Genomic DNA, 13,674 nt, shown 5'->3' on the forward strand with positions numbered 1-13,674 from the left:
CAATTTCATTCCGCATGTCTCGTTCTGGCCAACGATGTCAGTCAAAGTTTCCACCGAGTCCTGGGGCTTTTAAAGGTGATTGCTCCAGGCATGGAAAAAATATTCGAAATAATTTATGAACTCTTCATTTTTTGTATGTGTCTTTGTCAAACAGACACATTGTTAAACCACTTCTTCAAATAAAATACAATACTATTTTAGAATTTCCCATGAAATATATTCTGTCCCTAGCCTAAGTCTAAAGTTATTTCAAATGAACGTTTCCTGGTGTTTTTCTGGCACCACTAACTGTAAATGTGTAGTTTGTTTTTTTTGCAGAGTTTTATATAGCGCGAACTAGAACCGAACCAGTTATCAGAGCGCTTTACATAGCACCAGTTACGTTACATGAGGACACACTTTCATTTTAGGCACGGGGAGATTAAGTGATTTGCCCAGAATCACAGGGGGTTTTTGGCGTCGTTACCGAGACTCGAACCCAGATCCCCAGGTCCGAGGTCGAGCGCCTTAGCCGTTAGGCCAACCGCTCTCCCCTAGTTCAGTCACTACTTATAATACCTCTCTTCTATTAAAGTCAAAGCTGTTCTACGCAACTAAACAATAAAACAACACATGATTAATATCAGGCACATGCTCCAGTTTTGCACACCAGTCTGCATTTAAGTCCACAATAATTAGCCAAAAAATAATGTGTTTACTCGACAAATTGTTCTGGGTGGTGTATTAGGGAAAGGGCGCATTTTCCCTATTGCACTGCAGCACACCTTTAAGCAGGCGCACGAGGCACACAGACAGTGCACCCTATTACAATGAATGCCCTGCCCCCAGGGCAGCCGCGCACTGGTGCTGCCTGAGGGACATCACATTCAGTGAAATACTGAGCCCTGCTTCAAAGCCACTCTGTGTTTCCCAGTGCAGGTGGCAACCCGTTGGCACTTTGAAGAGGGCAGAAAGATTCCCTAGCAGGCAGGGACAGTGAGAGACTGCACCCGCCTTCAGGGGAATGTCTGAAGGATCCATGGGACCCCCATCCGCCCCTACCAGAGGGCTTCCTCAGTGGCATAGCTAAGCACTTTGCCGCCCATTGCGATCTCTGCCTTTCCCGCCGCACGGCCACGCTGAAGAGCAGGGGGGTGCTGCCAATGAATCGCATGTGAGAGGGGGGAGCCGCTGCTCCCAATACACATGCCACCCAGGGCGGACTGACCCCCAGATCCCCTATCATCGCATTCAGGAGGGTCACTGAAAATGCACCAACTTTTTGCGACACACTGTGAGTGGGCCTGCTTGCATCTGTGCCCACGTATGTGTAATAAGGTGCAGGAGCAGAGGCAAAGAGATTCACACATTTGCATAAGGGTACGTCCCCATGCAAATGAGGGAATGAGTGCAGGTGCCACATGTGTGTCAGCGCTATCAGTATTACAGAATGGGCCACACAAGCATCTGCACCTTCTTTAATACCACTGTGCCTCGAGGAGCACAAAGCGGCAGTATACTCCTATTGAGCCCCTGATGCACAATGTATAAAACGGCCCCTGGTAGGCAATTTTGTGAGCTGAACTTTAAGTGTCTGTTAAAAACATCAGTGCTACAGCCAGCCTGGAATATCACCATTTGAGAATACCAAGAGAGAACTGTACCACACATTTTGTCAACCTGAAGCAGTGTGATTGGAAATTGTGTACAACTTTCACATGCCAAAGGTTCAAGCACTATTATAGTAAATTAAGGGAAGGAAATGAGGTGGAAGAAGAAACACAATCCAATCTATATGTTAGAAAGTTAATGAATCTGAGGGGGGGACACAAATCCAGCTGCAAAGAACATTGTTGAAGAAGGGATTTTGGTTCAGTATAAGACTAATTTTTGATGTCCAAAAATAAACAGGTTATGCTCTGGGATCCAACCAGGCATGGCATTGCTAGAATCCTGAGATGGTTTTATAGTTGAGTTTCACAAGAAAAGGCACTTATCTGTATCACTTTGTAGCTTCTTTGTATGTTATGGTGGAATATGGACATTGGAACAAAAACTATCACCCAAAATAGACTCCCATAATGGTATATGGCAGTTGATCCGCACACTAAATACATATCAATTAAATAAATCAATAAGAATTAAACCATGCTGCAATTCTACAATTCCTTAATTGTATAATGCTTATTTGAAAATCCAGAAATATGTTTCTGGGAATTTCAAGGCTCTTCTGCACTCCTGTTATGAATTTTTCACAGTATGTATTTCATCTAAGGGCAGTACCAAATGGAAAAGCCTTGAAAAAGCTCATAGTTTGAATGGCCTGAGCCAAGCACGTGTCAGCTTGATCTCTGTTGATGCAACAAACTGCATACTTTCTAGCTAATATCTGGATTTACAAATAAAGTGTAGACCATTAAGAAATCAAAGAAGTCCACCACAATGTAATGTTTATGGACTTCACTACGAAGTGTATGTGGCATATGGTTTAGCACCCATATACCTTTTCCAGAGTCCATTCCGAGTCGTTATGAGCCTATACTATGGATTGGCAGTCTGAAGGGGTGAGGTGGGTGTTATACATTTTTAGAGATTGAAGCAGGTGCTGATTTGTAAAGATTTTCAATATGAATTTATGAGCAGAAACTAGAACTGTTAGCAAAACTTCCAGATTTAGTATGAGCACAAAGGGGGGTAAGAGGGGGCTTTTTATGGTTAGCTCGGCAAGCAGACTTCGAGGTTGCGTTTTTGGGGAACAGACCTGCACATGGTGATAATTGACAGCTGTGTATGAGGTGTTATGCATTTTCTTTCTCGAAAGGAAGGGTTGCATGGGCATATTTTAGATCATTAGGAAAGATGATCTGAGCAAGTGGGGTGTGCTGGCTACAAGCACTTGACTACATTGTGTGAAATTAAGATAAGATTTTGGGGATGAGTGGGGCAGGCTTGGCATTGATTCCTAATGATGCTAGCATTAATGTTAGCCTACTTCTGACTGATGAGAATATTTACAGCAGATTTTAATTTTGGATTTTGTAGTTTTGTCATCTTCCTTACATATTTTTGCATATTATATTTCTTAGAAACAAATAGCAGCATCAACATTAAGTTTCATAGTGACCATCAGTTGGGTTGCAAACTTAATTTTATTCCAGCAACATATAGATGAGCAAAAGGACCTTGACAACATCAATAGTTTCAGGTAGACTCAATGAGTACATGTAAAAAAAAAAAAAAACAAAGACAAATATGTTTTAATATGTTGACACCTCACCTTTGGGTTTGGATGACGACTGATAATGAGGCTAACAGGTCCCGGACCACACTCGCTGAGAACGGCGTAGGCTTCACTTAAAGCTGCATGGAGAAGACTTACGGAATCTGCTTCCAGGATCTGATCTCCACGACTAAAGGGATCAAAAGGAAAATGTATTGATATGGACCTGAACCGTGCAAATATTTTGCACAAATGTGGTCAATTCGCAAGATAGCTCTGTGGGGACACATCATAACAGCTGCTACTCACAGCTTCTACTTAGCATCAAACTGTTACTTTGGGATGCAGGAATGCTAGCTGGTCAGATTTTTAACCACAATTAACGGTCAATAAAATTAGAGTAACAACTTGACTGCGGTCTGTTGACAATGCTTAGTGCAAACTGCGCAGCAGCTGTATGTACTGCTGGATACAGTGTTGAACAACAGTTCAGTGAGAAATGCATATTACTTATTTGCCAACACATTAACTTCAGTAGCAGCTTCTTCATTAGAATGAAGAAGCGTCGGACCGCTAAAGAAATGCCGAAAGTAAAGCCCCAGAACTGAAAAATAAAATGGTAATAACGTTTATTTATTATCATTTAATTTTTCAGCAACCGACCTGAACGGAGTGTCAGGACTGGGCGGGGCCATTGCTGCTAAGCGGTAGCCAAGAGCTGTGCACTTAAGTTTAAAGTGTGCATGTCTCTATGGCCGGCTGTCTTGCGACGGCCAGCCAACCATGCAAATGTAACTTCTCTAACACAGCTGTCGAAGATAGCTGGGTTAGAAAAAGCACAGCCCTCCAGTGCTCCGAAGAGCACTGAGAGCGGCCGCTCCCCCCAGTCCTGATGCATTCCTCATGCTGTTTAACCCCTCCCATGCTCATGACGAGCTCAGCTCGTCATGAGCCACGGTTCTTGTGTGTTCATGATGAGCTGAGCTCGTCATGGCCGTTAGAACGCTCACACGTGGGGCTAATTCCCCTGCTGTGCTAAGCGTTCTAAGGAAACGGGTGCGGCCATGAAGAGCTCAGCTCTTCATGAGCACGCGAGCACCGTGGCTCATGACGAGCTGAGCTCGTCATGGCACCAGGGCGCTGTGCCCCCCCCCGCCTCCCAGCACAGCGGGAGAATAACCCCCGCAGCCAAAGGGTTAACAGCATGAGAGCATCGCTTAGTGCAGTTTTCTGGATCTTGCATTGAAGCCATGAGGAGAGACTGCAACACCCGAGCGAGGAGGACATCGTGCGGCAAGCTAGGAAGATAAGCGCCATTTCTTTTCTTCATTTTAGAACCACCCGTATTTTGCCCATTTCACCACTCTCCATACATGCCAGGCGCCAATAATTAACTTAATTTTAATCAATGTTTTTTCTTCGATGACGAATGTCTGTGCTGAAAAGGGCTGGCAGCATACTAACTTATCTTTTTAATACATTCTTTAAACCCATTTTTGCAACTAAGTGACAGAAGTACAAAGCCAAACCCTACAACTTACAAAACAACAGGGTTTATAAACAGAAAATCACTTTTAGGTATGTATTTATCTCATTTTGCTATTCGGAAAAGCGTTTCTGAGATACAAAATAGCTTTAGCCGCCCATACTAAATGCTCTCCTAATTGCCATTTTGGTATAGCATATATCAATAGTTTACAATCACAATTGTGGTTGCAAACCACTGATCAGTTACCAGTGAGAGAGCACAAGTTTGGGAAAAAAATGTATAAGTGCACCATATTTACAAGCACGTAGTTAGTTTAAACATGTTTACACACGAGTGTTTTATATTTAGAAGTGAAATACACAGAGTGTCTTATGTTCAGTAGTGAAGTGTATAGAATGTTTAAGTAGAGTAACAATAATCATAACTGTGTGAGATTAATGTAGAAATGTTGGAATGAATATGAAAACCTCATGTTGTCATGTTAAAGGAATCATGTTAGAGTTGAATAGAACTCTAAAAATCCAGTATATTGTGTAGGCCTAAGGGCAATTCACAGCAAATCTAAACGTGCTGCTAAAATAATGTGAGATGGAGTTAACCTGGTTCTTCCACAAATGTATTATCGAATTAAGTTTAAAATATATGCTTTATAGATGTGTTATTTTAGAAACGTATGCTAGTTAAGAATGTTGCTGTTTAAATCAAGTTAATGTTTTAAGAGTGCAGGGACCTGCTTCATGTAAATCAAGTAGGCCTGAACTGATAATGTCATATCGTTTGAACTGCCATGTGCTCGTTAGGGAAGAAGTCGAGAGGTGTCCAGCTCCGAGCTTTGAGTGTGTTTTACGACCTAAAGATATGGTGGAGTCTGGAATTTGAGGCCCACTGCAGGACGAACTGTATGCAGGTGCGAGGGTCCTAATCAGCTCAAATGAAAGGGACTTTGTTCAGTGGCGCTTGGCGCAGGCCTGTAGGAGTCTCGAGGAATTTCAGGGGGTATCGGCGCACTGGAGAAGAAGCCTGGGAACCAAGGTCAACTTTAACGAGGGTCTTGAAGAGTACCATCATGGAGTTTACCGCGCAAAGATGTACCACGTGAGGGGCGTCCCAAGGGGCGTTCCTATCCGAAATGTGATTTGGTATTAGGGAAAGAGACCCGGGAGGAGAGCAGAGCAGATGAGTTTGGGAGCCTAAGGAAGCGGATGGGTAGGCAGATAGGCTGATCAGGAGAGACCCATTATCAGAGAAGAGACAAAGAGAAGTGCGTGATCTTCTTAGGAAGTCACCACGGCTGACACCTAGAGGGGTAAAAGATCTTGTTAAGTAGGGATGTCACTTAGTATAGTGTAGGGACAGACTAACCTTAATTTTCTTTTCTGTAATGACTTTGAGGTTGCAACTTGTATCCATTTTGGCAACGCTTATGTTATTGGAAGTTGTACTCATTATTCTGTTTTTCAGACTCAGACTATTCAAAAAGTTCATGTTCACAGTGGTACCCATTTATCTTCTGAATCTCATTTTGAGAAGTTTGTATCTTCAGTTATCTTTGACTTTATATTAAATCTTTGAAACTTAAATTTTGGTCAGTGGTCATTTAGAGTGGTGTAAGTTCTTAAATTGATTGACTTATTGTTAGATTACCTTTTACTTAATGACAGGTACCAACGATTCAGTCGACTTAGTTTGGGATTTGGTAAGGTAACTAGTAACCAGTAATCCCGCGTTAACAGTTGGTAGCAGAGTGAGGATGGTTATCTTCTTGAGGAAGGTAATCTAGAGAGGTTAGTTTACCCCAAGGCCCCTAGACGTCGAGAGACGAGCAACGGAAGAATCGTGTGCCGAAAGGTGCAGACGGTGTGAGAAAAGCAGCAGTATCGGAGGAGAGTGAGTATAAAAAGGGTCATGCGTGAACAGATTGCGGTGTTTTGTGTTGTATTTGTATTGTAATGTCTTGCGGAGTTGAATGCCTGTAGTGTGAATGAGAGAAGGTTGTGAGCGCGCGCAACCTGGTAAGCTGGTTACCTGGTAAACGGGTGAACTGGTGAAATCTTAAGTTCAGGCCAGAGCTTAAGTGGTTTTGGGTGTATCGAACATCCAGGGTAGTTGTCGACCATAGTACGGAGGTCACGAGGTACCATTGACCGCCGTGGATCCAAGATAGGGGGAGTGTAAGAGTGAGTGTATGAGTAACGGACGCTGGTCGAAAGTTACTGCGTGTGAGTAACCTATCGGAGAAGGCGATTGTCTGGAAGTAAACGGAAAGACATTTCGTCAAGTTAAGGTGACAACTACAGAAAGACTGTGGGCGTACAGTCAAGAAAGGTGATCGCTTGGACGGAAGTAATCATTTTTCAGAGTATGAATGGGACGCGTGCATGACCGAGGAGACGAGCTGAGAAAGGAGGGGAACTGCTGCGAAGGGGGACGGGTGACGTCGGCTAGAGCCGCGCTGTGATTGAGCGGTTGGTGTGACGTTAGCTAGAGCCGCGCTCTGGTTGGGCGGCTAGAGTGACGTCGGAGGAAAGTCGCGTACGGATAGGCCAGTTAGTGAGAACGGGGCTGAGATTGGTGGAATATCATCAGGAAGTAAACGAACGCGGAGAAAGAGCGAAATCATGAAGTGTTTTAAGTGTTTGAAAGGGATTTTTAAACGTAAACGAAGTGAACATTATTATGGGGAAGAGGCTCCGCCGGAGGGTACGCCAGCTCATTATATGGCAACGAATGTTGGGCTGCATACGATATTATGGATTGGGGCTTGGAATAAGCTTACGGAAGGGAATGAGGAAATGCAGTTCCCGAGGTACGGGACGTTTAAGTTAGAGGTGTTACATCGGCTAAAAGCAACCATGTCCTCATTGAAACCCTCGCCCAGACCAACACAGTTTGAGGCCCTTAATGCATGGATTAGGGCTGCACACGACAGAAATTTGAACAGGCGTCAACAAAGACTGACGCGATCGGTAAGAGCAGTGCGAGATTCTAAATGGGATGAGGAAGCAAAGCGGTGGAGGGTACAGGTTATTGAGGTGGAGAAAATGTATCCGATGAGGGAGGTGGCAGGAGGAGGAGGAAACCTCATGGAAGAAGACGAGGAAAGCGAGTCGGAGGACAATCTGATAAACAGATTGTTAATGGATAGACCGCCTCCGAGAGTGGGGGTGATAGAAGATAGAGGGCTCGCAAGGGAAGATGGGAATGCCATTGAGGGGTATACACCACTCCCTATATCGGAATGGACACCTACCAAAGGTGGGGAGACACCTCAACCCAGCACAGTACAGAGTGTAGTGGGAAGGTTTGTGGTGCAGAAAACGCCAGCCACCGAAAGGGTTGAGTCCTTTGGATTGCCAGATGCTCTTCAAGTGCCTGTTACCATAGGACCTATAGTATCGATCTATAACCCAGAGAGAGATAGAGAGGAAGAACAGAGGCAATTGGATAGAGAAAGGATCGAGATGGAAAGGAGGAATAACGTGACAAATGCATGGAAGCAATTGCCAGGTTCGGTAACGTGGAACACCCCATTAGATACATCTGTAGGTCCCAACACAGGACAGGGAGGTCAGAGAGGACCGATGGACCTAAGGGGACCGCGGCCAAAGTCCTATACAGAATTAAGAGCTGATTTGAGGGAATGGGATGGGTCCGCAGTAACCCCGAGTAATAGGTCAAGAACAGAACCAGAATGGGAAAGCAGAGGTAACGGGACTGTATCTCATTGTGGGGCCAGCGAAAGTAGTCAGGGGCGGGAAGGCCAAAGTCAGGAGAATAGAGGAGTTACACGTCCTACGGAGGAGAGGGAACAGCAGGAGCAAAATAGTAGGAGTGTAGAGTGTGAGGAGATGTCCCGTCTCTGGGAGAAAGGAGGAGATGAAATGGTACGAGCTTTTCAGAATAGGTTTAGGTGCCTTCATCATACACTCGGGGAAGACGTTCAACATTGGAGAAAGGAGAACAGCGATAGGTCCCGCCACGCCTCGAATAATCAGGAATCACAGGGAAGTAGTGAAGAAAGAGGGAGTAATGGAACATCTTACCCTGCATCCCGTGAAACTAGCCAGGATGGGGAGAGAGGGGCTATGAGGCGTGAAGGAGTGTTTCACCACCCACCTCGAGAAGATGGAAAGGCATGGGACCTAGAGAGATGGGAACAGGGGAGGACTCCCTATAACTCACCAGTACCTAAACGTAGATCTCGGAGCTGGGATGGGAGAGATGCGGATAGAGGAGCTAAATTTAGTGTGTTGAAAGCTGAAATTAAGGCAAAGAGGCTCGATGTTACTAGTTTAAAATCAGATGTTGATGAGATAATAGATGGAACATTGCCTTTGGAAAGGATAGAATTGTATGAACAGGATGAGTTATTGTTCATGGCAAAGGATATTACTAGGAAAGCTAGAGCGTTTCATGAGAAACTGACTGATTTGGCAGACAGGTATGCCGTGGATTTGTCTAGGACAAGGGCATTGCAGAGTAACCACAGATTACAGTACGCAGACCAAGATCTAGATGAGAAGAGAACTACTGGACTAAAAACACACATAAGAGAGCTGGTATCAGGGATAAGAGTGTGGAGAGAATTGGACAAATGGGAAGAAAGGTGGTCGAAAAAGGGCACAGTTAGACGAAGTGCAAATGTGATGACCCCCGAGGGAAGGGTAATGCACATGGAGGCATTCCCTTTGCGAGAAATATCAAACGGAAATTATGTACATGTGCCCTGGAGTAGAGGAGACTTAGATGCATTTACCAACTCATTTCCGAAGTTAAGGGACAATCCAGTTGAGTGGTATAAGCAGGTAGAAAGGTTTGTCAAAATCTCGAAAGTATTGTGGATTGATTTGAACACGTTGTTTGACATCGTGGTCCCATCTGATTTGTGGACCCCGTGCAAGACTAGTGTTGAATGGCCAAATACTGAACCAGTGAGGGATGCTCGGACTAATGGACCGTCCGAGATTGTCATGCGAAAATATGAAAGGGTAATAGCATGGCTGAAACATAAGGTACCACCACAGGATATAGATTGGGTGAAAATAGACCGAACAAGGCAGGAACCCAAGGAGACAGTTCACGAGTTTTATGAGAGATTACTGAAAACATTCAAGCAATACAGTGGACTCGATGTAATGGATCCCAAAGATATAGGGCAGTTTGTGTCAAAGTTTGTCTTGGGGTTGAGACCTGATATTTGTTTGATGATACAGCAACATTTAATCTGTTGGCAGAACAAACCACTAGATGAGATTTTACGTTATGCGAGATACTGTAGCGACGAGATAGATTCTAAAGCCAAGAATCTAAAGGAGAAATTGATGGTGGTGCAAATGCAGTCCGCTGGGAAGGGTGGCCAGCAGAAGCAGGGGATGGGACGAAAACCAAACCAGGATAGACTTTGCCACTTTAAAGAAAACGACGAAGTGCCATCAGTGTCACCAGGTGGGGCATTGGCGACGCGAGTGTCCCTTTAACCCTGAAAATGGAGAGCTAGAAGTAGAAGAGCAGGTTCAAGAAGTTCCAGCTCCAAAGGTGACAGTTCCAGGAAGCAAGGTGGTCAAAGGGGGGACTTCGGCTTCACGGGCCCAGTTCCCACAGCCACCGAAGGTAGCGACAGGGGGAAAGGTCTTTAAACAAATGCCTCTATTCATCGAGGAAGAAAAGTGTTATTACATTGATCCATTGACAGGACAACGTGTGAGCAGTGAAGAGGACTGTACCCTCGGGGCAGTCCTAGAGGTGGATCAAAGAGGGCCATTTGTTGAGGCAGAAGTGGCAGGGTGTCCCACTACGTTCTTGGTGGATACTGGGGCTACCCGATCAACACTGAGATCGGCGGTGGTTCCAGACTTGCCGATGTCAGGGGAAACAATTCAGGTGGTAGGAGTCGCGAACAAAAGGCTGACTAGTCCCTTGACAGAACCAGTGTCTGTGAAGATAGGAAACCACATGAACGAGCATCAGTTTGTGGTTTGTGACTCGAGTCCGGTATGTCTGTTAGGAAGGGATTTGTTGTGCAAATTGAACTGCACCATATACTGCACCCCGCAAGGAGTGGAGGTACAGACTACCGATGAAGATGCTACTTTTAAGGTGGCCAATTCAAAATCCTGTGTAGAACTATATCCTACTCTGACAGTAGAAGATCTTCCCCAAGACCTACGAGATGCAGTGGCGTCAGAGGTATGGGATTTCACAGGAGAAGAAATAGGATTGATCAAAGGGGTAGAACCGGTAAAAATACTGGTAAAACCAAATGCCGAGTTTCCAAGAACGCCTCAATACAAATTGTCCCAGGAAACGATTGCGGGGATAAAACCTGTGATCGAGTCAATGATACAACAGGGAATACTGAAAGAAATCGTGGGCAGTCCTTGTAACTCCCCGATTATGGGTTTGCAGAAACCTAGTGGGAAATTCAGGATAGTGCAGGATTTGCGAAAAATTAACAATATAGTCGTTTCATGTTGTCCCGTGGTACCGAATCCTTCAGTGATACTGTTTCAAATACCATGTCAAGCAGAATGGTTCACAGTGATAGATCTTTGCCAGGCTTTCTTTTCCATCCCATTGGATGAAGAGAGCAGATATCTTTTTGCTTTTAAAATGGAAGATCGCGTTTTAACATGGTGTCGAATCCCACAAGGATTCACAGACAGTCCATCCATCTTCAACCAGTTGATGAAAAAGAATCTCGAAAATCTAGTACTGCCGCAGAATTCGGTTCTGGTCCAGTACATAGATGACCTACTTGTTGCGTCAGAGACAGAGGAAGCCTGTAAAGCAGACTCGATTGCCTTACTGAACCATTTAGCTGAAAATGGACATAAGGTATCTCCGAGCAAGTTGCAGTTTTGTCTGACAGAAGTACAGTATTTAGGGCACCGGTTAGAGAAAGGAAAACGTAAGGTGTCACCAGAGAGGATTGAGGCGATAATGAAGATGAACGCGCCTACAACACAGAGGGAAGTTAGAATGTTCCTAGGAATGGTGGGTTACTGCCGACAGTGGATAGTTAACTTTTCACTGAAAGCAAAGCCCTTACAGAAACTGACGCACAAGGAGGTGAGTGATCCGGTACCATGGGACGAAGAATGCTTGGTGGCGTTCTTGCAGCTGAGGGACGATTTATGTCGTGCTCCGGCTCTGGGAATGCCCGATTACGAGAAGTCATTTTCACTCTATTGCTGTGAGAGAGAGGGATGTGCTTTGTCAGTCTTGGCACAGACCCACGGAAATGCCCGTAGACCAGTTGCATATTTTTCGGCTACATTAGATCCAGTAGCCGCAGCGTTGCCCGGATGTCTCAAATCCGTTGCTGCAACGGGTGTCAGCATTGAAAGGAGCGAGAGTATTGTGATGGGACATCCAGTGGTGGTGTATGTACCACATTCAGTTGAATTGCTAATGACCAGGACGAAGACGCAGCATCTGACCAATAGTAGGCTCACGCGCTACGAGCAAGTTATTCTTGCCGCGGAGAACGTGACTCTCAGGAGATGCTCTGTCTTGAATCCTGCTACTTTAATGCCATTACCTACTGTAATAGAAGGCGAAGGATGTGAAGACCACGATTGCCTTGATGTGACTGAACTATGCACGAAACCCAGACCAGATATTGTGGATGAGCCGTTGTCTGACCCCGATGAAATTTATTTTGTTGATGGCTCATGATTAAGAGACGATACTGGTCGGTTGAGAGCAGCTTATGCTGTTTGTACTATTACTGGAGTTGTAGAAGCCGCTTGCCTGGAAGGAGTACATTCCGCACAGGTAGCAGAAATTATTGCCCTAACTCGTGCCTGCATAGCAGGAAACGGAAAGAGAGTCACCATATACACTGACAGCCAATATGGTTTCGGTGTGGTTCATGATTTCGGGCAGTTGTGGTCTCAGAGAGGTTATATGACCTCCTCTGGTTCGCCCATTCGAAATGGAGAATTTGTGCGACTGTTGTTAGAAGCATTACAAGGTCCCGTTGACATCGCAATAGTAAAATGTGTAGCACATACTAAGAATACAGATTTTGTGTCACAAGGCAACAGATACGCTGATGAAGTCGCACGTTATTGTGCGGAACAAGATTATTCGTTTTCAAAGGTGGAAATAGAAGGTGCGGAAGAAAGGACAGAATTAAGCATGATGTTAGAGACCGTGGATACCTGGGAAGATTTGAGGGTAATGCAGGAGAATGCACCAGAAACCGAGAAAAAGGCATGGGAAACAGCAGGTTGTGTGCTAAGTGAAATGGATTTTTGGGTTTCAGCAGATGGGAGGGCTGTGTTACCTGAAGAATTAGCAAATCCCATGGCGAGAGAAATACATGGTCCAGTACATCTAGGAAGGGATGCTATGATGAGAGTGTTTAGGCAAACTTGGTATTGCCCTAAATTTAGAATAGCAGCAGAATCAGTATGTAAGCGATGTGTTACCTGCCAACAACTGAACGTAGGCAAACGAACACCAGTCACACTGAGTCACATTGGGAGGTCGGGGGGGCCTTTCAATAGAATGCAACTAGATTTCATCGAAATGCCAAGAGTTAATCGCCTTCGGTATGTGTTGGTGATTGTATGCGTATTTTCCAGATGGGTTGAAGCGTACCCTACACGTAGGTGCGATACACTCACAGTGGCTAAATTGTTGCTCAGGGAGTTGATACCGCGCTTCGGGGTGCCTGCCTCTTTGGAATCGGACAGAGGAAAACATTTTAACAGCGAAATAGTGAAGATGTTGTGCTCCACACTGAATATCGATCAAAAGCTGCATTGTAGTTATCGACCAGAAGCTTCAGGAATTGTGGAACAAGTGAACGGCACTTTGAAGAATAGATTGGCTAAAGTAGTGGCATCCACATCTTTGAGTTGGCCAGATGCTCTTCCTTTAGTGCTTATGAGCATGCGCAGCACCCCTGACAGGAGGACAGGTCTCTCTCCACACGAGATTCTGATGGGGAGGGCCATGAGACTTCCCACAGTTCCAA

The 13,674-nt window shown here is 45.0% G+C and overlaps 1 protein-coding gene across 1 annotated transcript in view; it reads right to left on the minus strand.

Moving 5' to 3' along the window:
• PDZD2 (PDZ domain containing 2) overlaps positions 1-13,674 on the minus strand; it is a 1,063,478-nt gene that overhangs the window by 176,414 nt on the left and 873,390 nt on the right. Inside the window, exon 13 of the mRNA XM_078674899.1 lies at positions 3,257-3,389. Coding sequence (XP_078531025.1) covers positions 3,257-3,389 — 133 coding nt within the window. The remainder of the gene's footprint in view (positions 1-3,256; positions 3,390-13,674) is intronic.

The sequence above is a fragment of the Lissotriton helveticus genome, chromosome 2_1 (genome assembly GCF_964261635.1).
Source record: "Lissotriton helveticus chromosome 2_1, aLisHel1.1, whole genome shotgun sequence".
In the NCBI taxonomy this organism is placed as follows: Eukaryota; Metazoa; Chordata; class Amphibia; order Caudata; family Salamandridae; genus Lissotriton; species Lissotriton helveticus.